At 43.2% G+C, this 24788-nt stretch overlaps 1 protein-coding gene across 2 annotated transcripts in view; it reads right to left on the reverse strand.

Moving 5' to 3' along the window:
- Positions 1–24562, reverse strand: part of LOC139373388 (angiopoietin-1-like) — a 58180-nt gene extending 33618 nt beyond the window's left edge. The window contains exon 1 of one of the 2 annotated variants that reach the window (XM_071113836.1): positions 23435–24377. In XM_071113836.1, the coding sequence (XP_070969937.1) occupies positions 23435–23854 (420 nt within the window). In that variant the 5' untranslated portion in view covers positions 23855–24377. Of the gene's footprint in view, positions 1–23434 lie in introns of both variants that reach the window. The other variant, XM_071113835.1, reaches the window with a different exon arrangement.
- Between the last annotated feature and the right edge of the window lie 226 nt (positions 24563–24788).

The raw sequence follows: 24788 nt of genomic DNA on the forward strand, positions 1-24788 counted from the left end.
GAGATACGTTTGAAAACAGTGACAGTTGAGAGACGGCATTCAATCACTTTACAGTTGAAAGACAGAACATGCCTGACAAATGGCTCCCATCCACGTTGATCAAGCTTCAAATCTCATACATTCTGTAATCATTGTAACATTCCCTCACGTGGACATTTCTAAGGCCTTCTAATCAGTATCTCTATGTCATAGATCAACTGAGTTGATTCTGTCTTTTCACCACATTATTCTGACACAAAACCTCTTCTTTGGGGAACCACAAAGTGAAGAATGAGCTTCAGAATATAGGTGGATCCAGATGTAGGTCATTAGCTAGGGAAAGATGAGACAGAGATGGCCAGATACTCACTGGTGCTTATCTTGAGAGCACGCTTTCATCCTCCAAAAGTGAACGGATGACAAGGCTGGGACAGGGTTTAAATCAACGTCAGTTCATGCACCTGCGGTGATGTTCGGCCTGTTACGTTTAACCATCTGCACTGACACTTTTGAAAACATTAATGAATAATCTAGATGGCCTGTTTGATTTGGTCAATCGGACAGTGGCCTTTCTGAACTCACTATCTAATAGGGAATTTTCAGAAACCCACCAGCCAGTTACAAACATTGCAGTGTCGCATGCACTGATGTCCTTACTCAGCAACTGTTCCGGGTTGAACGAAAAGAACAGCACACACGGAGACGTCACCGGCCAAACTCCACTACTCACTCGAGTGTGAAGGATTTATGTTGTTGCCGTGAGACTCTTAAAGGAAGCATTTGTGACATCAAAGTCTCTCGCTTCATTTTTCCATTCCTCTGAAAATACAGATTGTTTCTATTGTCAGATTAGCCGTGATGTCCGATGATACCCTCAAAACGACATGGTTAAAGGAACCTTAAATGTGTGGCCTCCAGGGACCTGAATGACTCACGTTAAAAGGCCCTTAGTCCTATTCTAGAAAACACGGGCACTGGGATAGTCTAGACTTTCATGCTCAGACCTTATGTTGGCTTTCATGCCCATTACAGCTAGTGCATGAGTGAGAGTTTAAACTTTGAAGACCGTAGAAGTTTCATCATTAACCCTTTACCCGTGTGGGAATGAACATCTATGGATACATTTCAATGTTTCTTGAAGAAGAAACATGAAATGCATATGTCCACGCATGGTAGCAATTTGAGATTGTGGAAACAGTTCACCTCGGCACGAGACTGAATCCAAACGTTACACTGTTGATTTTATGTTCAAACGCTTTGCTGCGTTTGTTGATAGCGAAACCTGAAAACACTCTCGATAGCGTCGGTAACATGATGCGAATATTCCTGGAACATGTGAGGTAGGTGCAACACAACACGTGAAAGGACTATCTGGTGTCTCCTAGCGGCCACATGACACACCTCTCCAAAGTGGGCACAAAGTCATTTCAATGCGCTTTTATGACTCAAAGAAGAATCTTAAACCATACGGTCTTTTTTATAGCTCTCCTAGCTGTGTCATTGAGAAACTAGAGCAAGCACACTTGTAGTAGTTTTTTCTCTCGGAACACAACCCTGTATCTCCGCCATCACACAATAACCGTTGTTTTCACGCAATCTAAAAATGGCCTATTATAAACCGCAATCTGGGTCAGGTGGGCATCATCTGAGTCATTTGTTCTATTGCCAAAATGACTAGCTAAGTCATAAAATATCATCTTACAGTATTAGGCAGTCACAGGGCAATTCAGAGAAACACATCGTCATGTTTGGTACGCATAGAAAGGAGTCATGCGTGCATCCAGGTGAGTGTTCCTGCGGCACATTTTTACAATAGACAAACGTGGGCTCGTTCTGTTCAGAACAACCCATGTCGTCTTGTAACTGTACATCAAAAATAGTGATCATAAAATCATGGACACTGTGTATGACATGAGTTTTATGATATGGAAATGTGAAGTGCACATTTGGACTGACGGAGGTTTGTCTTCCTTGTATGACATCAAAGTGGTATTTATTATAATCCTCAACGTCTCATCTTTCAAAATACACCGAGTTCTCTTAATTTACAGCATTTCCCTCACTGAGACAACACAACATGTGCAAAGGTTGTGCAATTAGAGGGAGGGATGGGGGCAAATTCTTGTCTCATGCGGTGCTCAAATTCAGAATGGCTTTCAGTCAAAGACCATAAAGCCCTGTAAAGCTCAGAGCCTGAGCGCTGACATAATTTATAGAGTATTACTGTACAGGCTCTTATCAGTGCCCAAATCTGCCATTTTCAACCCATATACAGGTACAGTATGTTTGTGAAGGGCTATAAACTGTAGAAGTTTTCAACTTTAAAGACTGTAAGGTATAAAAGAGTATTATGTGTGTCTCAATTATGGTTTGTAATGTGCACAAAATGAACATATTTGAATTCCCACAGTTAAATTCCCACAGAATTCCCATAGAATTCCCACAGTTAAATTACTAGAGCGGCGCCAATGGCCTTGTTTTTCCAACAGTAATATCTGTGTCAATATTGCAAAATGTACTTGCTAACAATCTGTTGCTAGCAAGTACATGGGTTGTCATGGGTTGTCATGTTGTTTAGGTTCAGATATTTATAGGCTATACATTGCCTTGTTTTCCTATTATTTGACTGCCTAGCTGTCATGTTAGGGTAGTAAATGCCTCTTCAGTGGAGCTCATATGATGAGTTGGATATTTAAGCAATAAGGCACGAGTGTGGGGTGGGTGGGTGGGTGGGTGGCGGTTTATATGGCCAATGTACGACGGCTAAGGGCTGTTCTCAGTGCCTGGACACAGCCCTTTGTCGTGGTATATTGGCCATATGCCACAAACCCCCTTGGTGCCTTATTGCTGTTATAAACTGGTTACCAACGTAATTAGAGCAGTAAAAATACATGTTTTGTCATACCCGTATACGGTCTGATATATCACGGCTGTCAGCCGATCAGCATTCAGGGCTCGAACCACCCAGTTTCTAATTGTTTACATAGCCAGCTAACAAGTTGCTTGTTCTATCCTGTTTCTACCAATGCAATTCATTTGGAAGCTGTCCCAGCTTCGTAACTAATCAGCTAACATTGGCGAACTCTGTAGTTAGTCTGTCAGGCAAGAAAGCAAGAGTTGATTGGAGGAGAGAGAGAGAGAGAGAGAGAGAGAGAGAGAGAGAGAGAGAGAGAGAGAGAGAGAGAGAGAGAGAGAGAGAGAGAGAGAGAGAGAGAGAGAGAGAGAGAGAGAGAGAGAGAGAGAGAGAGAGAGAGAGAGAGAGAGAGAGAGAGAGAGAGAGAGAGAGAGAGAGAGAGAGAGTGTGTGTGTGTGTGTGTGTGTGGAATGGGAGGCTTGCAACTGTTTCAGACAATTTATTATGGAAACTCCTTATTAGGAAGAGAGTATGTGTACAGTTGAAAAACAGAAAGAGAGGGAGGAAGAGAGAGTTTATGTTCCTGACCACAATTGTATCCTATTTGTTGCTCCTCTCCTCTCCCTCTGTTCCTCTGTTCCTAAAGGTCAGTGAAAGCGAAGGAAGTGATGTGGAGAGTCAGGGCTCTGGAGCAAAAGGCAGGGACGAATAGGAGTTAGAGATGATAGGAGGGATAGAGATGTGGAGCAATGAGGGGAGTGAGAGAAGAGTGGAGGGAGAGAGCGAGAGGAGGGAGAGAGGAAGGGAGAGTGAAGGAGAGAAGAGTGGAGGGAGAGAGCGAGAGGAGGGAGAGAGGAAGGGAGAGTGAAGGAGAGAAGAGTGGAGGGAGAGAGAAATAGGAGAGTGAAGAGGAAGGAGAAATGAGTGGAGTGGGAGGGAGAGGAGGAGGAAAAAGAGGAGGGAGAGGACAAAGCCGAGCGAGAGGAGGAAGAAGAGGGAGGGGAAGAGGGAGAGCACATCCGAGAAGGAAGCCTTCCATGGCGTGTGTCTGCCCCAAGACCCACCATTCACCATAGTACCACACAGCCTGGGCCTAAAGTGAAAGTGGTATGGGTTTTGGAGGTGCTAGGAACAGAGCTTGTGATGGATTACAACAAGAAAATAGGTGGGGTTGACAATGTTGACCAACTGAGGAGCTATTACAATGTTGGACGCACCAGGCAGAAAATAGTGGAAGTATGTGTTTTGGGGGATGCTCAACATTGCCATCGTAAATGCATATATTGTGTGGGGGACCCTGCAAAGGCCCCTTCCCAGAAACCGCAGGCACTGGTCCCTGAAGGCATTCAAAATGCAGTTTGTCCATTCACTTTGTGATATGACTACAGTGGCAGGAAGAGGGGAGCCAAGACTGTGGCACAAGGGCGTGTGGACTGAGTTGTAAACTCATTTGAAAGCAGGTGAAGTTTGAAGGGCGCATGAGGGGGTGTGTGGTGTGCATCTGGAGTGGACGCAGGGCAAAGAGTGGGAGATGTGTAGAAACCTCCTTTTGGGTGCTCTACGTGTTCTGTGCCCCTTTGCAGGATGGGGCAGTACTTCCAGAAGTTCCATGACATGTTGTAGGCTAAATGCAAACACTAAAGTGACCGTGTGAAATATGAATTTGTCCAACAAATCTCGGAACAGTTGTTGTGTTTTGTAGCGTCTCTCTCTTTATCTGTCTCTATCTAATACTGCATTCACTGAATTGTTGTCAAAGTAGGCTACTATATCTACATTTTGTGTCAGGCCTGGCCTGTACTAAATCTTATTGAGAGAGGTTACATATATTTTTGAAATAGTTGTTTGAATTTTTACATTGTTGCAGAAGTAAGAAATGTTGTCATTCCACTAGCCTACTTTGTGTGGGTTTTGAAATACTTTCTGAATATTGTCCTCTGGTCGTATTTTAGATATGTAAATAATATTTATAAGTATTATATATTATACTTGGTACATTTTAAGTGAGTAATTTAGTCAAATTTACTGCAATTTTAAATACTTTTTGTTGTTGTGTACAGTGTTAATGGTTTTTTGATAGTGAGTGTCTTTGTCACCCCCTGGCCATAGAGGCTTTTATTCTCTATTTTGGTTAGGCCAGGGTGTGACTAGGGTGGGCATTCTAGTTTCTTTATTGCTATGTTTTCTATTTCTTTGTTTTTGGCTGAGTGTGGTTCCCAATCAGAGGCAGCTGTCTATCGTTGTCTCTGATTGGGAATCATACTTAGGTATCCTTTTCCCCACCTGTGTTTTGTGGGTCGTTGTTTTCTGTATAGTTTATTTGCCTTACAGAACTGTTCGTGTTTCACTTTGTTTTTTTGTTCGAGTGTTTTGATCAATAAATATCATGAACACTTACCACACTGCGCTTTGGTCCATGCCTTCCGACGAGAGACGTAACAGTCTTTACACAATGGAAGACAAAATGAGTGTTATTGCTATTGACACTAATGTGGTGTCATATTAAAGAAGAGGTTGTGCTCTTTAAAACTAAGTTAACTTGTAATTGTCATTTGTACTTTGTTTTTGAGCTTCTGTATGTCTGTTTATTTGAAATGTGTGAGAATATTAGCTTTATTATGAAAATTCCCAGTCATTCTAGAATTATCTTGGGGTATAAAGGGCTGAAGCTGAGAGAGTGAAATCACTTTAATGTGTATAACATACTCAAAAGATTGCCACTTACAAATAGGGAAATACTCAACTGTCATATTGCTTGTCTCTATAAAGGATGGATTTCAATGTTTTGTGAACATACAGTACAATAACACAGACAGAGCAGAGACAGTTCAATCCTAAAACTGTGACATCTTTCTACCCATCAGCCATCAGCAAATGTCTGCCACGTGGAAATAGTCGTTCAGTGCAATATCCCTGTCTTGGCGTTCGTATAAAAGCTCAGTGTAGCGTTGTTTCAGGCCCACTTTCAGATACAACAGAGCTCCTTTGGCTGTGAAGTACAACAGACTGATTTAAGTGTCACACTAGGGTACAGGAGTTTGGAAAGAACATGACGAGTCTGGAACCTACATGGTTCGGAAACACCGATATTATAACGTATTGAAACAGTCTGAATCGATAACCTCAGGCTCGTTGCACGACTTGGATGGCAAGTATTTATCTTTGGAGACCTGTGCCTTTAATGGTGATACACTGTAGTACTCTTCAAACGCTTCACAAGCAGCTTGTACTCTTTATGGCAGTTTGCCAATCCGTTCAAACGAATCTGTGTAAATGTTGTCTGATATGCCTTGCAGGCACCCTGCGTAAGTCACCTTGAGAGACCCCGGTGGAAGTGACACCGGTGGCCCTCCAGAAACTCATCGACATATGGCCAGTCTCCCAGGGAATGTGCCTGACCCAGGACTCAATCTGACGAGGGTCATAAAACGGAAAGTACCAAGGAGAAACAAGATTACACAAACACGGCCCCATCATGTAGAAATACCACATGGGAAGAAGCAAAGTAGCCCAATGTGGGTGTTAAGTTATTTGGCTGTGCTTTTCCAGGCAGTGAGCAGCAGAGGATTAGAAATCAGGAGAAAGTAAATAGTGTCCTTCAGTGGTAGAAAGTGAGTAGAGAGGCATGCCCTTGTTGGGAATTGGGAAAGCGATGATGAAATACATAAAAGTGCATGCTATGCATGCAGTGCTGGTGCGCTCCACTCTCACGTGGGTTGGTTAAATGCCAAAGTCAGATTTTCATGACATCTGACCAGACACAAAAACACAAGTCATCCGAAAAAATGCACTCAAATTCAATCTGAAACAATGCAATGTCATTTGAATGGAAAAAAAAATAAAAAATCTAATATATGTTCCATCTAAATACAGCAGACAAATACAAATAGCTTTAGGCCAATGAATCACTCTGATTTTTTGATCGAAATTCACGTTTGTTAGAGAGGAATCTGGGCTATTATCTGAGTCAGAGGAACCAGTTCAGCTTGGCTTAGCAGCAGCTGGAGGACTTGGTTAAACTCCACACGCAGCCCATTGGCTGAGGGTCACTCCAAATCCATCAAGGTTAGCCATAACTGTGGTGTCAGGTTTAACCTCTTACCTGGACTGTGGATCATTATCAGAGCCATGAGTAGAAAGGTGGTAAAGGTTGTGTGATTGATTTACGCATTGCTTGTTGCTTACTTATACCATGGCATTGTTGAATACTCCTTTCTGATTGGCTTGAAGGGCATTCTAGAGTGTGCATGACTTCCCTTTATAAACTGGGTGGCTCGAGCCCTGAATGCTGATTGGCTGACAGCCGTGGTATATTTACGCAATAAGGTTCGAGGGGTTGTGGTATAAGACCAATAAACCACGTCTAAGGGTGCTGTTCTTAAGCATGACGCAACGTGGAGTGCCTGGATACAGCCCTTACCACAAACCCCTGAGGTATACCACAAACCCCCGAGGTGCCTTATTGCGACTATAAACTGCTTACCAACGTAATTAGAGCAGTAAAAACAAATGTTTTGTCATACCCGTGGTATACGGTCTGTTACACAACGGCTGTCAGCCAATCAGCATTCAGGGCTCGAACCACCCAGTTTATAACATACCGTTTGTGCTCTGTTGTAGCCTAGCTTATCTCTGGCTCTGTGGGTGTCTGGGTTGCATTTCCCACTGACGGGCCCCAACCATCTGAGAAGCCTCAAGTGGATACGGTAAAGGAGCTATTACTGTCGATTAGCACCTCACACTACAGCACAGGGCACCTTGAGAATGATGCCAGCAAATGTGCTAACGCCTTCTTATCGCCAAAGGACAGTGAAGGGAGGATTTAATACGTTCTCTGAAACCTGTGGTTATAATTCACTCAATGCCCAGGACTTTAATGGGTTGCTTAAATTGAGGTTGCATATAATTCTTTACAAACAGCATACATATAGAATATAACTCATTGTCTCATTGCCCCAGCTTCAGCCAAAATGTAGTGGCTTGTTTGTATATAAGTCACTTTGAGACAGTGAGTGAGACCATGAGAGGATACGAATTAGGAGAGCAACTCAGGCTGAAATCAAAGTTACCTTTCGACAACCTTTACTCTCACAGCTAGATACCAGGCATTTACCAAATTGTGATTCTCTCTCTCTCTCTCTCTCTCTCTCTCTCTCTCTCTCTCTCTCTCTCTCTCTCTCTCTCTCTCTCTCTCTCTCTCTCTCTCTCTCTCTCTCTCTCTCTCTCTCTCTAACTCTCTCTCAACGTGGCAGAATGGGGATCGATCAATAGGCCCCTGGTCGGCTGGAATGGTGGTCCAGTGCTATGACTCATTATTGAAGCCCTGCTGGGTGCTGATTCCAGGGCTTAACTGATCCATGGACAGAGTGTGATTGCCATGTACCAAAACGAAATTGCACCCTATTCCCTATATACTGTAGCGCACTACTTTTGACCAGAGTCCAATGGGAATCACACTCTAATCCAACCAGTCCACTGCCAGGACCCAAAGCTGTCCTCTCTGTTTCTCTCTCTTTCTGTCAGAATGCTGTTGTGTTGATTTCATTTTGTTATCCTTTTCCAAGGACATAGTTAGTCTTGTGTACACAACCTGAAACCAAACCAACCATCTCCAACCCAAATCATTGCATATAAAACCAGTGCCCAAAATCATTTGGCAAGTAGAGCCAATACACCACTTTCTGTCCATCAAAAGCTCCTAGGCTCAACAAATTGACAAAAGTGAGAAGCGTGCCCACTGGTGAAAACTCTAAAGACTTGGCGTTTTCTTTTGTTTCCAAAACTCCCTAAAAATCTATCTGATTTAGAGAATTGTGCAGTAAGGAAAATAAGGACTTCCAAATTCCATTTTTATGCTTTTGGGCAAATGCAGATCTTCCAATTTAATTGACTTCTCTCTCTCTCTCATCCTCTCTCATCCTCTCTCTCGTCCTCTGCCTTAACGTGACAGAATGAGGATCGATCAATGGGTCAGCTGGGATAGAGGTCCAGTGCTTTGACTCATCACTGAAGCCTTGTAAGGAAAGAGGTAAATATTTTAAATGGTCGGCTGAAATGGAGGTCCAGTGCTTTGACTAATCACTGAAGCCTTGTAAGGAAAGAGGTAAATATTTGAAATGGTCGGCTGAAATGGAGGTCCAGTGCTTTGACTCATCACTGAAGCCTTGTAAGGAAAGAGGTAAATTATAGTCAATGAACTAATCACTGATCATAATCTTGATGTGATTGGCCTGACTGAAACATGGCTTAAGCCTGATGAATTTACTGTGTTAAATGAGGCCTCACCTCCTGGCTACACTAGTGACCATATCCCCCGTGCATCCCGCAAAGGCGGAGGTGTTGCTAACATTTATGATAGCAAATTTCAATTTACAAAAAAAAAATGGCGTTTTCGTCTTTTGAGCTTCTGTCATGAAATCTATGCAGCCTACTCAATCACTTTTTATAGCTACTGTTTACAGGCCTCCTGGGCCATATACAGCGTTCCTCATTGAGTTCCCTGAATTCCTATCGGACCTTGTAGTCATAGCAGATAATATTCTAATCTTTGGTGACTTTAATATTCACATGGAAAAGTCCACAGACCCACTCCAAAAGGCTTCACATGTCTCTGGACCCACTCACTGTCACAGTCATACTCTGGACCTAGTTTTGTCCCATGGAATAAATGTTGTGGATGTTTTTCCTCATAATCCTGGACTATCGGACCACCATTTTATTACGTTTGCAATTGCAACAAATAATCTGCTCAGACCCCAACCAAGGAACATCAAAAGTCGTGCTATAAATTCAGAGACAACACAAAGATTCCTTGATGTCCTTCCAGATTCCCTCTGTCTACCCAAGGACGCCAGAGAACAAAAATCAGTTAACCACCTAACTGAGGAACTCAATGTAACAATACCCCGCAATACCCTAGATGCAGTTGCACCCCTAAAAACTAAAAAAAATTCTCATAAGAAACTAGCTCCCTGGTACACAGAAAATACCCAAGCTCTGAAGCAAGCTTCCATAAAATTGGAACGGAAATGGCACCACACCAAACTGGAAGTCTTGCGACTAGCTTGGAAAGACAGTACCGTGCAGTATCGAAGAGCCCTTACTGCAGCTCGATCATCCTATTTTTCCAACTTAATTGAGGAAAATAAGAACAATCCGAAATTCCTTTTTGATACTGTCGCAAAGCTAACTAAAAAGCAGCATTCCCCAAGAGAGGATGGCTTTCACTTCAGCAGTGATAAATTCATGAACTTCTTTGAGGAAAAGATCATGATTATTAGAAAGCAAATTACGGACTCCTCTTTAAATCTGTGTATTCCTTCAAAGCTCAGTTGTCCGGAGTCTGCACAACTCTGCCAGGACCTAGGATCAAGAGAGACGCTCAAGTGTTTTAGTACTATATCTCTTGACACATTGATGAAAATAATCATGGCCTCTAAACCTTCAAGCTGCATACTAGACCCTATTCCAACTAAACTACTGAAAGAGCTGCTTCCTGTGCTTGGCCCTCCTATGTTGAACATAATAAACGGCTCTCTATCCACCGGATGTGTACCAAACTCACTAAAAGTGGCAGTAATAAAGCCTCTCTTGAAAAAGCCAAACCTTGACCCAGAAAATATACAAAACTATTGGCCTATATCGAATCTTCCATTCCTCTCAAAAATGTTAGAAAATGCTGTTGCGCAGCAACTCACTGCCTTCCTGAAGACAAACAATGTATACGAAATGCTTCAGTCTGGTTTTAGATCCCATCATAGCACTGAGACTGCACTTGTGAAGGTGGTAAATTATCTTTTAATGGCATCAGACCGAGGCTCTGCATCTGTCCTCGTGCTCCTAGACCTTAGTGCTGCTTTTGATACCATCGATCACCACATTCTTTTGGAGAGATTGGAAAGCCAAATTGGTCTACAGGGGCAAGTTCTGGCCTGGTTTAGATCTTATCTGTTGAAAAGATATCAGTTTGTCTCTGTGAATGGTTTGTTCTCTGACAAATCAACTGAACATTTCGGTGTTCCTCAAGGTTCCGTTTTAGGACCACTATTGTTTTCACTATATATTTTACCTCTTGGGGATGTCATTCGAAAACATAATATTAACTTTCACTGCTATGCGGATGACACACAGCTGTACATTTCAATGAAACATGGTGAAGCCCCAAAATTGCCCTCACTAGAAGCACGTGTTTCAGACATAAGGAAGTGGATGGCTGCAAACTTTCTACTTTTAAACTCGGACAAAACAGAGATGCTTTTTCTAGGTCCCAAGAAACAAAGAGATCTTCTGTTGAATCTGACAATTAATATTAATGGTTGTACAGTCGTCTCAAATAAAACTGTGAAGGACCTCGGCATTACTCTGGACCCTGATCTCTCTTTTGAAGAACATATCAAGACTGTTTCAAGGACAGCTTTTTTCCATCTACGTAACATTGCAAAAATCAGAAACTTTCTGTCCAGAAATTATGCAGAAAAATGAATCCATGCTTTTGTCACTTCTAGGTTAGACTACTGCAACGCTCTACTTTCCGGTTACCCGGATAAAACACTTAATAAACTTTGGTTAGTGCTAAATACGGCTGCTAGAATCCTGACTAGAACCCAAAAATTTGATCATATTACTCCAGTGCCAGCCTCCCCACACTGGCTTCCTGTCAAGGCAAGGGCTGATTTCAAGGTTTTACTGCTAACCTACAAAGCATTACATGGGCTTGCTCCTACCTATCTCTCTGATTTGGTCCTACCGTACATACCTACACGTACGCTTACGGTCACAAGACGCAGGCCTCCTAATTGTCCCTAGAATTTCTAAGCAAACAGCTGGAGGCAGGGCTTTCTCCTATAGAGCTCCATTTTTATGGAATGGTCTGCCTACCCATTAACCTTTAAGTCTTTACTGAAGACTCATCTCTTCAGTGGGTCATATGATTGAGTGTAGTCTGGCCCAGGAGTGTGAAGGTGAACGGAAAGGCTCTGGAGCAACGAACCGCCTTTGCTGTCTCTGCCTGGCCGGTTCCCCTCTTTCCACTGGGATTCTCTGCCTCTAACCCTAATGCAGGGGCTGAGTCACTGGCTTACTAGGGCTCTTTCATATCGTCCCTAGGAGGGGTGCGTCACTTGGGTTGAGTCACTGATGTGATCTTCCTGTGTGGGTTGGCGCCCCCCCTTGGGTTGTGCCGTGGCGGAGATCTTTGTGGGCTATACTCAGCCTTGTCTCAGGATGGTAAGTTGGTGGTTGAAGATATCCCTCTAGTGGTGTGGGGGCTGTGCTTTGGCAAAGTGGGTGGGGTTATATCCTTCCTATTTGGCCCTGTCCGGGGGTGTCCTCGGATGGGGCCACAGTGTCTCCTGACCCCTCCTGTCTCAGCCTCCAGTATTTATGCTGCAGTAGTTTATGTGTCGGGGGGCTAGGGTCAGTTTGTTATATATGGAGTACTTCTCCTGTCCTATTCAGTGTCCTGTGTGAATTTAAGTATGCTCTCTCTAATTCTCTCTTTCTCTCTTTCTCTCTTTCTTTCTCTCTCTCGGAGGACCTGAGCCCTAGGACCATGCCTCAGGACTACCTGACACGATGACTCCTTGCTGTCCCCAGTCCACCTGGCCGTGCTGCTGCTCCAGTTTCAACTGTTCTGCCTGTGATTATTATTATTTGACCATGCTGGTCATTTATGAACATTTGAACATCTTGGCCATGTTCTGTTATAATCTCCACCCGGCACAGCCAGAAGAGGACTGGCCACCCCACATAGCCTGGTTCCTCTCTAGGTTTCTTCCTAGGTTTTGGCCTTTCTTAGGAGTTTTTCCTAGCCACCGTGCTTCTACACCTACATTGCTTTCTGTTTGGGGTTTTAGGCTGGGTTTCTGTAGAGCACTTTGAGATATCAGCTGATGTACGAAGGGCTATAAAATACATTTGATTTGATTTAAATATTTGAAATGGTTGGCTGAAATGGAGGTCCGGTGCTTGGACAGTAACATTTTGCATAACTTGAAACAGATTAAAGATTCAAAAGTTTGTAAAGACAAAGGTCAAATGTTTATAAATGGGAAGAAGCCTGAGAAAAGTAAAACTATATCTGAACATGACTGCCAATAGTTTTCTGTTCTTTATGGGAAATTTGATCTTACTTCATCCATCAGATACATTAATTCTTATGTGATTGGAATCATTTATCTGGTTGGAATACTTTGCCTATCCATCTACTATACATGTATTATTAACCAATGTCAGAGAGATCTCACACATCAATTCAAGGGCTTCAACAATATCATGTATTAAACGAAACACAATCCTCGGCAACCAAGGTAACACGCTACTAAAAATGTACAGACAATGACAGACGGGTAAAAAGTTTAAGATAGGAGCCAATTTCACAAGAAAGCCCAAAATAAGTTAACATAACCAAGAAGCAATTAATTTTTGATATCCTGTCTTATAAACATGAACTTACTCGAAATATGACAAGAGGGACGGAGAAAGTGTTTGCTTTGAATTTCAGCTCTCCTCTCCGAACGGCCGCAGGGATCTCGTCCAACAGAAATGTTTACATTTCTCTTTCAGATTCGGGTGCTGTGATGTGGAAGGCTTGCTTGTTATTACAATCAAGATTCTGCAAATGATTTCTTAGAGTTGGTCTAGACAAGGATTATTTGGCTATCTTATATGACCATATTCCAGTAGCAACACCCTGATGAATCTCCAAATCCTTTACTACTGAGTTTTCTATACTTGCCCCATGTATAGTAATAAATTAGTATTTTCACCCGGTCTGAAAAACTAGATAAAGAACAGTAGTATTCTATTAATTACTCATCATATAATTGAATTATAGGCTATTATAGTAATAACCATATATTGCTGTTTTCCTTCCTTCTGTTGAGCTCAGGTCACTTAGCATCAGTCATGTGAATTCATCAAGAGAGAAAATAAATATTTTGCAGCCTTGATTGTGTGTGGATGTCTATTTTCACAAATCCTTGAGTTTCAAGGAGCTCTCTTATGTCAAAAGCAGGCCCTCAAATTACCCCAATTAATGATGTGTATCTGGACGTATGGGAGAGGAAACATATGCATTCATCCAAGACATGGGAATGGAGAAACAAAACCAAACAACAAAACAAACTCAACAAATTCAACTGCCCTCGTACTGGACCCCTAGTTTTCTAGTTTTCAGAGGAATCGAGCTTGTCATTCTCTCAAACATGGGAACGTTTCCACTGGGCTTCATCCAAGTAGGAACGTGGCCGCTAATGGCTGAGTAAACCCTCCGGCACTGCTGTCTCAATCTTCCTAGCCGTAGAACACACAGGAATATCAACCCACGGGACGTGGGTGATTCGATCCAAACATTTGGGGTATCTTTATCTCTGCCAGCACATTTCAGACATAGATGGAATTAGTTTGCCTCATGATAAAGTTGGTATGTGTGCAATCTCAAAGTTTGTGAATATGGTAGGCCTTTCTCATCACATAATAATAACCACTATGTTCCCTCACTGCTAGTGTCATCTAAACATCTATCAGAGCTGATGCCTCTTCTATTCAAATTGAACTGCCATTTAATGCAAGGTATTGTTACATTCAGCGGCATGTCCATGTTTATCTTTCCCCCTAGCATCCCGCTAAGTGAAGAAGCGATCATTTAGAGACTCTCAAGTCATCCAGGGTTACCCTCGCAAACAGAAAAACCTCCTATATAAACTCCCAAGTCAAACCATGGCCCCCCTTCCCTCCTTTGCTATGGATACATCACACAACCAGCCACACTGTTACATGAGGTCTAAATGATGAGACACTTCTCCTTTGCCTCCTCATCCCCATCTCACAGCTAGACTGGACAATGTATCATCTGCAGCTGTGCGGGTCTGGACTCTGGACAGGGGGCTTTGATATCATGCGTCTGTGCTGACAGCGGTAGTCATCGTGCCCCGGGCAGAATGGGGTTGAGGGGCGCTGAGGAGGCCGCAGAGGCAGTCACTGGAAACAGGCCCTTTTTTCCTCAGTTGCGGTGCCTACTGAACAGCAGTGGAATGAAAACAAAGCAGCAGGAAGAGGTACAGTAGCCCTCACCAGATGGAGCTGCTTTGGTCTGACCTCAGGTCATACCGGTGTAACGAAGGGAAAATGGATGCTAATGGCTACTGAGGCTGTGTGTCTCTTTCATAGGTTGAAATGTCTATAATATTCAGTATTTACACAATCAAAAAATGTCACAAGTCATAAGATATGCCATTGTTCCTGCAATTGTACAGCTAGTTTCAAATCCTAACCAACAACCCAGAGATCATGTTGTGTAAAATAATAACTATAAATAATAATTATACTTTTTTTTCTCTAATCTGCAATCCATATGTCAACATGGAGAGAAAGCAGTTACTTTCAAGCAAAACCCCAACCCTTGGAGCTGTGGAAGCTCAGCTCATAGTCATATCATATGGAATATCCCCAGGCACACCAGACCGGCACAGTAGAGCTCGGTTTAAACCCTGTAACATCATCATAACCCAGCGTGGTCCTCTCCAGTCACTTACAGCTCTGACTCCTCAGAGTGCCCCGAGCGGAGCAGCAGAGGACCAGAGCATACGCAGCACAATGTCGCCTTATCCCGAGGCTTTCATCTGGCTGGAACTCTGTTTATTTTTGCTTTCTCAGACTGAAGTGCAAAAGAAGTGTGTATACACACAGTGACAAGCAGGGGAGAGATCAAATGATCGAAACCAGCGCACCCCAAAGACAAGTACTGTAGGACCATCATCCCCTGGCTGAGGGACGCTTAGGGATCCTTTCCGCTAGACTATGGTTACCATATTATAGTACGCTATAGAATACTCCAAAATCATTATGTAATATTTGAGAGCCCAATTGTTTTTATTGATTCCTCTTACATTGGAAAATGTGACTACCAGTAGTCACCTACAATATAGCATTATTGAAATGTCCCGAATAGGTCAAAAAATTAAATAAGGTAAAGTCAAAGAAAACGCTATATTAGTATGCTGATTGACACTATGACATACAATACTACACATTAAGAAGTTTGAGAACTTAATGCATAATGTTTCAAGCTCAAGGAATGAGTTCTGGGGGCCTACAGAGGCAGATCCCACCTGACCATCTACGGACCACCATTAGTCAGACTAAATCTCATCCCCTGCTCCTCCAGTCCATCCAAACATAACCCCTCCAGACCTGCTGAGGATTAACCCCCGCAACCCCAGCCTGCAGCTCCCCCGGCAGTAAAGTCCACTCAAACAAACATCTGCACCCATTTATGAGTAAACAGGCGTAAAGCTCCATTAATTTTCCAGCTACAGGCATGTGTTCTGGGGCTGTCTTGTTGAGTGATTCTCTGGTCGTGGTCTGCATCAGTCTGGTGGTGACTGAATTTCTACCCTCGACAACAGTTACACCTCTTGTTGAAACGATTCCTTTATCCCTGCAATTTACTAGAAACACTTACAGTATCATAGTACAAGAGGTCGGTCTTATCCTGACCCAACAAAGCTTGCTAGGGCTCTATCATAAGGGTAATTGAGGCTACATTTAGTACAGTTATTCTCTAAAAGGTCAAGGTGTAAGGTGGATTGACCTTTGACTCCTATTTTAAGCAGAGGTCGAAAATGATGTGACAGGGAAGAAAAGGGGAAGGGGGGGGGCAAGCACACTATCGACATCTTCACCAGTCATCTCTAGTTGGCTCTGCCAGCCACAGCCCTGGTATTGTGTGGAATGTGAGAAACCTGGCTTGGGTCCCAGACCAGGCAATCACAGTGCTGGACAGGGTTAAGATATTCTCCAGAGCTGTTCCTATGTTGGGTCTGTGTATGTGTGTGTGTGTGTGAGGGGTGTGGATGAGGTGCCACGCCGATCACAGCTCTAAACCGTTGACCCGGGACTCAAACACCTCCCACACACAAGACAAAACCACCCACCGCACAGGAAGGAGTCGTGAGTGGCCGACCACGTTGTGCAGTTCCACACCGTATGTTAATATATCATGAGATGTGGACTACAAAGAATTATTCATCAAGCAACTTTTCCCTACGCCTCACCAACACCAAAGACAGAACAAAGAAATGACTGAGGTTATTGCAAAGTGTGACATGAAGCCTGATGTGCGATTGGCCCAGATCACAACAAGAACAGAGTAAGAGAAGGAAAACTCGCCTATTCTTCATTTACTGATCCAACTCCGGCTGTGAGGGAGTGAAACTGCTTATCTGTTACCCAATATCTCCCACACTCTTTCCCTCTCTCCCCACCTTCACTTGCTTCTCTTCATTTGTTTTCCCACACGGCGGGTGCTTTTATGACCTGTTATTTATCTGCTGTTCTGTTTGTTTATTCAAAGCCTCTCACTTTGACAGAAACTATTCCATTGCTCTCTTTCATCACCAATGTTGTGATGTTTTGATTTGTAATCATGGAAAAGTTGAAGAAGCTGAACTCTCAAATGAGGTGAAATGGCGTCCTTTGGAACTCTGGCAAGTGGCCCCAGTGCTGACAGACAAAAGCAACCGCTCACAATGCAACATCTGTAGGACACAACCTCGAAGGGGAGTAGGGCTTAATGGCAGTGTTTTGGGATGCTTCAGGAATTTCCCCGGACTCCACGCAGTCAGCCTTATCTCTCAGATGAATAATTGTCAGATGGAACAGGATTCCGATGGGGAATTTGTAGAGGATAAATGCTACACCGGACTTGAAGATTGGCTGAACCCGAAAAAAGTTAGAAAGAAATAAGGGCATAACATTACTGTACGTTCCTTCTATTCCCGCCTCATGCCAGTAAACAGAAGTAGAAAGCATAGGCCCACATATCTTTCCTGTGATCGCTGTCCCTGGAAGAAAACACAGCTGTAAAATTTGAAGGTACACATTTATATAAAGGCAGAGTCTTGTAGGGCCTCGTGGAATTTTACAGGGCTGAAATGAACCCAAACGGGCTCCCCGATGGACAGTTCAGAGAAATATGACAGAAACTTAACAAGCCAGAGAAATTTTGACATGAGTTATAGTCTATGTCTTATATAAATAATAGAGAGCAGTGATATACCATTGGGTTCTTTCAAATCACAGCTGGATTTCAACGATATGTTGTAGTACACTGTGATAGCAGCATTTATTGGACCACTGACTGAACAATCCGTTTTTATAGTGTTGTATAATATTCCACAATGGCTACTATCTTATATTTGGGTCAGAATCACTCACCCATACAGGCTTCGCACTGTATGCTGTACGTTTGGCAATGCTTGCGAGCTATAACTTCTAAAGACAAGCGCAACGACTGAGACTTTAGCAGACACTCTTATCGAGAGGCACTTACAGGAGCAATGATGGTTAAATTGCCTTGCTCAAGGGCACATCGGAAAATGTTTTACCTAGTCGGCTCAGGGATTTGAACCAGCAGCCTTTCAATGGTCCTTTCTGGTCCTACGCTCTTAACCGCAAGGCTACCTGCCACCCAAGGTATGTTAATTCCTTATACAGGCACACCATACTGAACCATTACTCAAAACAAGGTCAAATGTCATCGAGAACGGAAGTATCCAAATATCAGTTCCCCTGACATACAGTATAGGCCGATGGTAAAGCTCTCTATATCACCTGAGTGACATGCTGCAGCCCACTCTCTCTTATTTATAATACCTGTGGTAATCCCAGGAAGAAAAATGTGTTCCGTTGAAGAAGTGAATATACTCGGAAACCCAAACATAATACAGAACCTTCTCAATTGATTTCACACATATACTGGGGAGTGCAGAGCATTAAGTAAAATGTCTTTGAGCGGTGTATAGCAAATGACTGGCACTCCGAAGCAAATACAAAAATAATATTGCAATTAAAGCTAGGTAAATCCTGTACCAAGAGCCCACTGGAGGTTAATTCATTGAAATGAATGATGGGAGTTTAACCACATGTACACATGATGCCTCAGAGAGAACTCAAGAGAAACTGGAGAGACTCTCAAGACCGTGGGCATTAAAAACCTCCCCTATTCACTTTGGTTGCGTAACCATGGCGTAGAGTTGAAACTACTTTTCTGCCCAATATCAAAAGTTCTAACAGGTTCGAAGCTAACGACCACAATGAAATACGGTTTCTGGGAAAAGAGTTTGATACTAAGTGAGCTGCCATATTGACCGTGACAAACATACCTAATGCCCATTTCCTGAAAATAACAATAACCATGTCGCCCTCAATGTTCACATCCATGTGGGAATACTGTGACATTGTAATGGACTTCCTTATCTACCCCCTTGACATGCTGTAAAGAAGCTCTGTTCTCTTTTCCACCTTCTCTGCTAGTGCAAGTGAGGCAAAGATTCATCTCTGGAAGCAGTAGCAGAGTACAACAGCCCCTTCTGCTATTTTCCTGGTCTTGCAACTTCTGCAAGGGACAGGAAGGAAGCGCTTCTCAGTCTGTTGTGCGTCCAGTAGCTCGCTGCATCGTCCGATTTGTTCGTTTTGGCCCGCGTTATTTGCAAAAAAGAAGCTTTGATACAGAGGAAGTCACCCCTAAAATAGTTTAGTCTTTCCTTGGCTCTTTAGGCAGGCTGTGTGGCCTTCTGATAGCGTTAAGACATATTCACCCCTTTTTGCTGTATTAGCCCCAAGGGGTGAAGGGAAACTAGGAACGACCCATGTTGTGCATCCTGATTACACTAACAGGCAGAGCAATAGGAAATTCACAGGGATAGCACTGTGAACAGCACTGATATCATCTCTCCTCTTTTAACTTCAACAGCTTATTCTGGCAATGCCTCCCCCTGAAGAAACATTGGTTTGAAACCCTTTCTACGCTCGGCACTAAAGTGAACGTGTGAAGATCTATCACTTTCACTCCTGGGGAGCAGGATTTATTTTTGGCTCCTTGAAATGGACCTTGGTCCAAGTTTCAATGACTTGAGTTGTCCTTGAATTATTGAGGAAGTGGAAAGGAGATCTTGAGTGTATCTCTCCCATAGCTGATTTATATCATTCAAACGTTGAATGCATCTGGAAGTGATCGGGTGAGTGATACGAAACACCTCACCCGATGTTATTTTAACTTTGATTTCATGTTTTTTGTTTGTCGTTAAAAGGCAAACTCGATGATCTCTGTTCTACAACTGACCATGCACACTTTCACAAACCAGGCAGTGATGGAATGGAGTGGGGATGCATTAATTGGCTACTTTCCAGCAACAAATACCCAAAGATCACAGGCAATCTGGTCCAATTCCCCCTTCTTTACAGGCCTGCCGGGGAAGTAATCCTTGGACCAACAGAAGCCACCTTTGACTGCGCAGGAATGTTATCAGTGCCTGCTCTTCCCTGGGCCGACCAGACTTCCACGGAGGGGAAAGATTGGGACGGCCTAATAATTCCCGAACAGCTGCTTGCTGCATCTACCCCCAACAAGTTAAGGCGCCCATGCATCGAGGCGTGTGTGGTATCCTTTGTGGATTCTTTCATCAGTGGTGGCTGGAGTAGCATTAGGGACAGCTCTCCTCTTGACAAGCAGTCAAAGCTTACGTGATTAAGATAGATCGACTGGCTGGGACACTTAATCCTCTGTTTGATGAGAAATGTTAACTGCATCCTGATGTTCCCGCACCTCCGTAATTGGGCTGAATTATCACTGCGTGCTGCCTCTTAAAACGTCTCCCCTAATTCTTATTATGTTGTTGTCCACTGGTTACTGTCACTTCTATTGTCAATCAACTGTTGACAAGATTATTGCATATTGTTCTTTCAGAATATTGAAGACGTGCTGGATGCAGGATTTTTTTTGTTTTCCCTTTGTTTTTTCTACCCCTTAAGATGAAAAAATGTCAGAGGTCTGCAGAGAATGCAAATGTGTCGGGGAAGAAACACGAATGGTATTAGTGGTGATGGCAGATGCTTTCACACACTACCATTTTTACGTTTGAGCAAAAAAAAGTTATTCCAACCGTCTCATTAAGTCTAGAATTCAGTCTACAATTGCTGCTGGTACTGTTTATATAGTACCATCATGGACTGTCGAAGTACCTATATCAATATGAATCAATGTCCATGTCCATGTGATTTCATCTCAGACTCCTTTTTACTCAGGGTGACCTTACAGTAGTCCTACACTGTTAAAAAAAAAGCCAACTTGCTTAATCAGCCTTATTCCGCGAGTTGATTGGACTTCAAAAGGACAAAAATTTGAGCTGTGTACTCAAACTCTGCTCAAAGTTGGTTCAGCTATAAGGTCATATGTGCCCAAATGTTGAGCAAACTCACAATCCCAATGCAGCTGGTTGACTTATAATTGCACATTGAATTAACTTCAATGTTACTTTGTTGAGCAAACTCACAATCCTATTGCAACTGCTTGCGTTACAATTGTACATTGAATCAACATGATTTTTAATTTTTTTTTACAATGTATAGTCATGGTCCTCGTTATGTAATTTTTCTCCACGGAACAATCTTTTGCATGCCAATAGTTAATTTATATAGGTCATCATTCCCACAACCATTTACAGCCCACAGCTTATCTCAAGATTTCGAGCAGTTTTTACCACTGAAATTCCTCTTCCCAGATACGAGATAAACCGAGTGATGTATAGTGATGTGTGAAGTTTCTGAGCAAAAGCCAACCAATTTATTTGGGAATTGATATGTGCATACCTCTATGTTTGTGCTTTACTAGTGTGAGATACAACATACAGTAAGAAGCAATAACATCTCTACTACTTTCCTAACTACAAACTCAACCAACAGTTCATTGGAATGAAATGTTGGGTCATTTATAAAGAACGACCATTTCTCACAACCAGAGGAGTGGAAAGAATACATTTCGGAGGTAGATGAAAAGCAGTAATACCGTTGAGAAACTTGCCCCAATAGCTTTTAAGATGGTGCTCCAATTACTAGTGAGCAGAGACCCCAGCACGCTAACGGGTATTGATGATGCTCAGTTAAATTAATCCCACAATTCCAGAGAAAACTATCAAATCTATTGTGCATTACGTGCAATTATTTGTTCATTTTGTGCCAACATTTTACAGACAAAAATAAACGATTGTGTGTTTAAGCAATTCATCATAGATTGGCCCTCCTAATCTCCTTGCAAAGTCACATTATTGTGAAAAGTACAGCAGAGCTGCTTTTCCGAATGTAGAGTTTGTTTATTTGACTCATGTCTTCATTTCAGAGAGATAGTTTATCTTTTCAACGATAAGGAGTCTAAGATGAACAATTCAGTTGCCAAGTGGTATCAGTGATGACTTCACAATTCATTAACGTCACAGTGAAACCATATTCCTGGTCATAAACACCTGACTGGCTTTACAAGTTGGAGGAAAAGGATGTGAGGAGTCGTATGCACCACAGGTCTCTTAAACCCCTGATAGAGAGTACATTTGCTTAGTTCCCTTGCCTACAATTCTTGGCAAGCCTATCGACAAGTATATTTGTTGGTTGATTGCATTCCCAGTTGAATTCAATGAGCACTGCATTGCAAAATCATTATTTCTGTTTCCCGCAATACTGCTTACCCAATTGTAAAGTCACATTAAGTATTAAAACTGGATCTGCCCTTGCCTGTTGAAAATCCAATTTGAAGGTTACCCATGAAAAAATGTACAGAGCTTTGAAATAAAGATGTATACACAATTTTGCAAGGCAAAAGATACAGATCAGAAAATGGAAGATCTATTCCCTTTAAAACTAGTCTATTCCCAATAATCAGTACGTTTTCACATTTATTTTTTATTTTTATGTCTTTCATGTTAGTAAATCCTTTACTTATAGAAAATATCTGATGATTCCATTAACTTGCTTTCTTTATATTCTAAAGCTGGAGTGTGGACTAATGGAAAGTCCTGGGTGGCGGTACATAGAGGGAGCATTCTTCCGTCGTACTCTAGCAGTGGTCCTTACAGGCTTCCTGTCATTAAAAGAGACAGCACACTGGAGAACTCTGGAGGACTGACATATTACGACCACGCATTGTGACGGATGCAGCGTGGAACGTAACTTGACATCTGTGGAATTTTGCTCAGGGAGCACAGAGTTTTTCGGAGAAGTACCAAACACGGATCTTACACAAATAGATCAATGGTTAATATATACAGTTACGTAACAAAACAGCTTTGTGGATGTAAATTGTTTATGGGATGTTGGTTATTTTGTCGGTATGGGACAGCCGTACAAAGACTTTTAACTAGATTCCTCATGAGATTTGTTCACAGTTTTACATTTGTCATAATAATCATTCATCAATTCAAGACCCTCTCCAAGATCTTAAACCACGAATACCGGAGTCGCAGCACACAGCTCCAGCCATAGAGAGCACAGATGTATCCCGGACAATACTGTAAGAACTTTCATTAAGACAACCACGAGGAAACTCCAATTGAAAGCCGGAGAACATCACTCTCAAACGCACATACATTTAAAGGGGTCACAAAACCCCTCCCCCATCAGAGCCAGACACAACAACACAGCCCTTGCGTAAACACAGACCGCTTCAATGCATACTCAGAAAGTAAACATAAAAGGACACCTGCACAAGCTTTCGACTATGACTCCGGTCACCGCATTGCATTGCTTATGACAGTGTGACCACTTCTCCCTTACCTTCTGCAGCCACTGAGTGTAGTTCTCCATGACGTGCTCCAGGTGTTGGATCTTCTGGGAAGCGAAGTCCTGCTCCAGGGGTGGAGCGTCTCTCTGCAGCGCATTGGCGCTGTTAAACTGTGTCGCGGCTTTCCCTTGTCGGCACGAATTCCCTCCACTGCTGTCGCCCTCAGGTAGGATAAAGGTGTAGGTGCACTGTCCATGCTGGACTCTGTGGTACCTCCGATTACTGCTGCTACTACTTTCACTACTACTACCGCTGCTGCTGCTGCTACCCGTGCTGCCACCTGTGCTGCCCTGTCCTGCGCCGCTGGCACTGCCATCTGTCCCTTTTCTATGCTCCCCCCCGCTGCAGCCCACTGCCACCAGTAGGGCTGCCAACGAAAGCAAGTGGCAGGCAAACTTGTTCCACAACATCATTCCAGCCTGGAGGAAAGGTTGAAAAAGTAAAGTCCTTTTATCGTTGGCTTCTGGATGACTTTTCGTCTGTTCAGCGGTCGGTCTTGGGCCAGTATTTCTTTTAGTGGATCAGAATGCTGTACGGATCCCAGTCGATGTAGAACACGTGTCATCCATCCCCGTGCTGGACCTCCTACTGTGAGAAGGTCTGGAGGGCATCTCCGGTGTGCTCACACACGTACACACACACTTACACACACACTCTTGTAATGGGCTGCTGGAGCGCTATGTGTCCGGTCAGAAGTCAGCCAGAAGTCCAGTCGTCCAGGGCTCGCCGCATACACGTGTTGCGCCGTGACAGCTTGTGTGTTTATATAGATGGTCCTTTTTACACTGTATCAATGCAGTGTATCAATGCACTGTATCAATGTCTACATGTGTTAAATACAAGTGTCAGTGCATACGGATCGTGTCGTCAGACCTCCTCTTGTGTGACTGCTTTGCTCTTCCTCCTCCGTCTCTGCTCTGGTTTCTCTGTGTGACTAAACGACTGGAGCGAGGCTCACTAAAGAACAGCACCAGGCTTCCAGCACACTCTGAGCCTGCCCCTCACAGAGACTGCAGAGGAATGTGTGTTTATGGACGAGTCGCTCTCTCTCTCTCTCTCCCTCGTGTGTGTGTGTGTGTGTGTGTGTGTGTGTGTGTGTGTGTGTGTGTGTGTGTGTGTGTAAGGCAGAGAGGGACCCCAAGCACAGAGGATGTGCTCAGACTGCGAGGATTGGTTTACACGCTCTCTGACCTGAGGCTTGTGTGGTAGCCCTGCCCCTGTACACACTCAGTCTGTTCCCGTCTCCCATGCACTACAGTACACAGCAGATGCCACAGGATTCTCACTGTCCACCACTCAACTATATAACACTCAACGATATAACACAGGGGTTCACAATGCTGTGTT

The sequence above is a fragment of the Oncorhynchus clarkii genome, chromosome 18 (genome assembly GCF_045791955.1).
Source record: "Oncorhynchus clarkii lewisi isolate Uvic-CL-2024 chromosome 18, UVic_Ocla_1.0, whole genome shotgun sequence".
Lineage (NCBI taxonomy): Eukaryota > Metazoa > Chordata > Actinopteri > Salmoniformes > Salmonidae > Oncorhynchus > Oncorhynchus clarkii.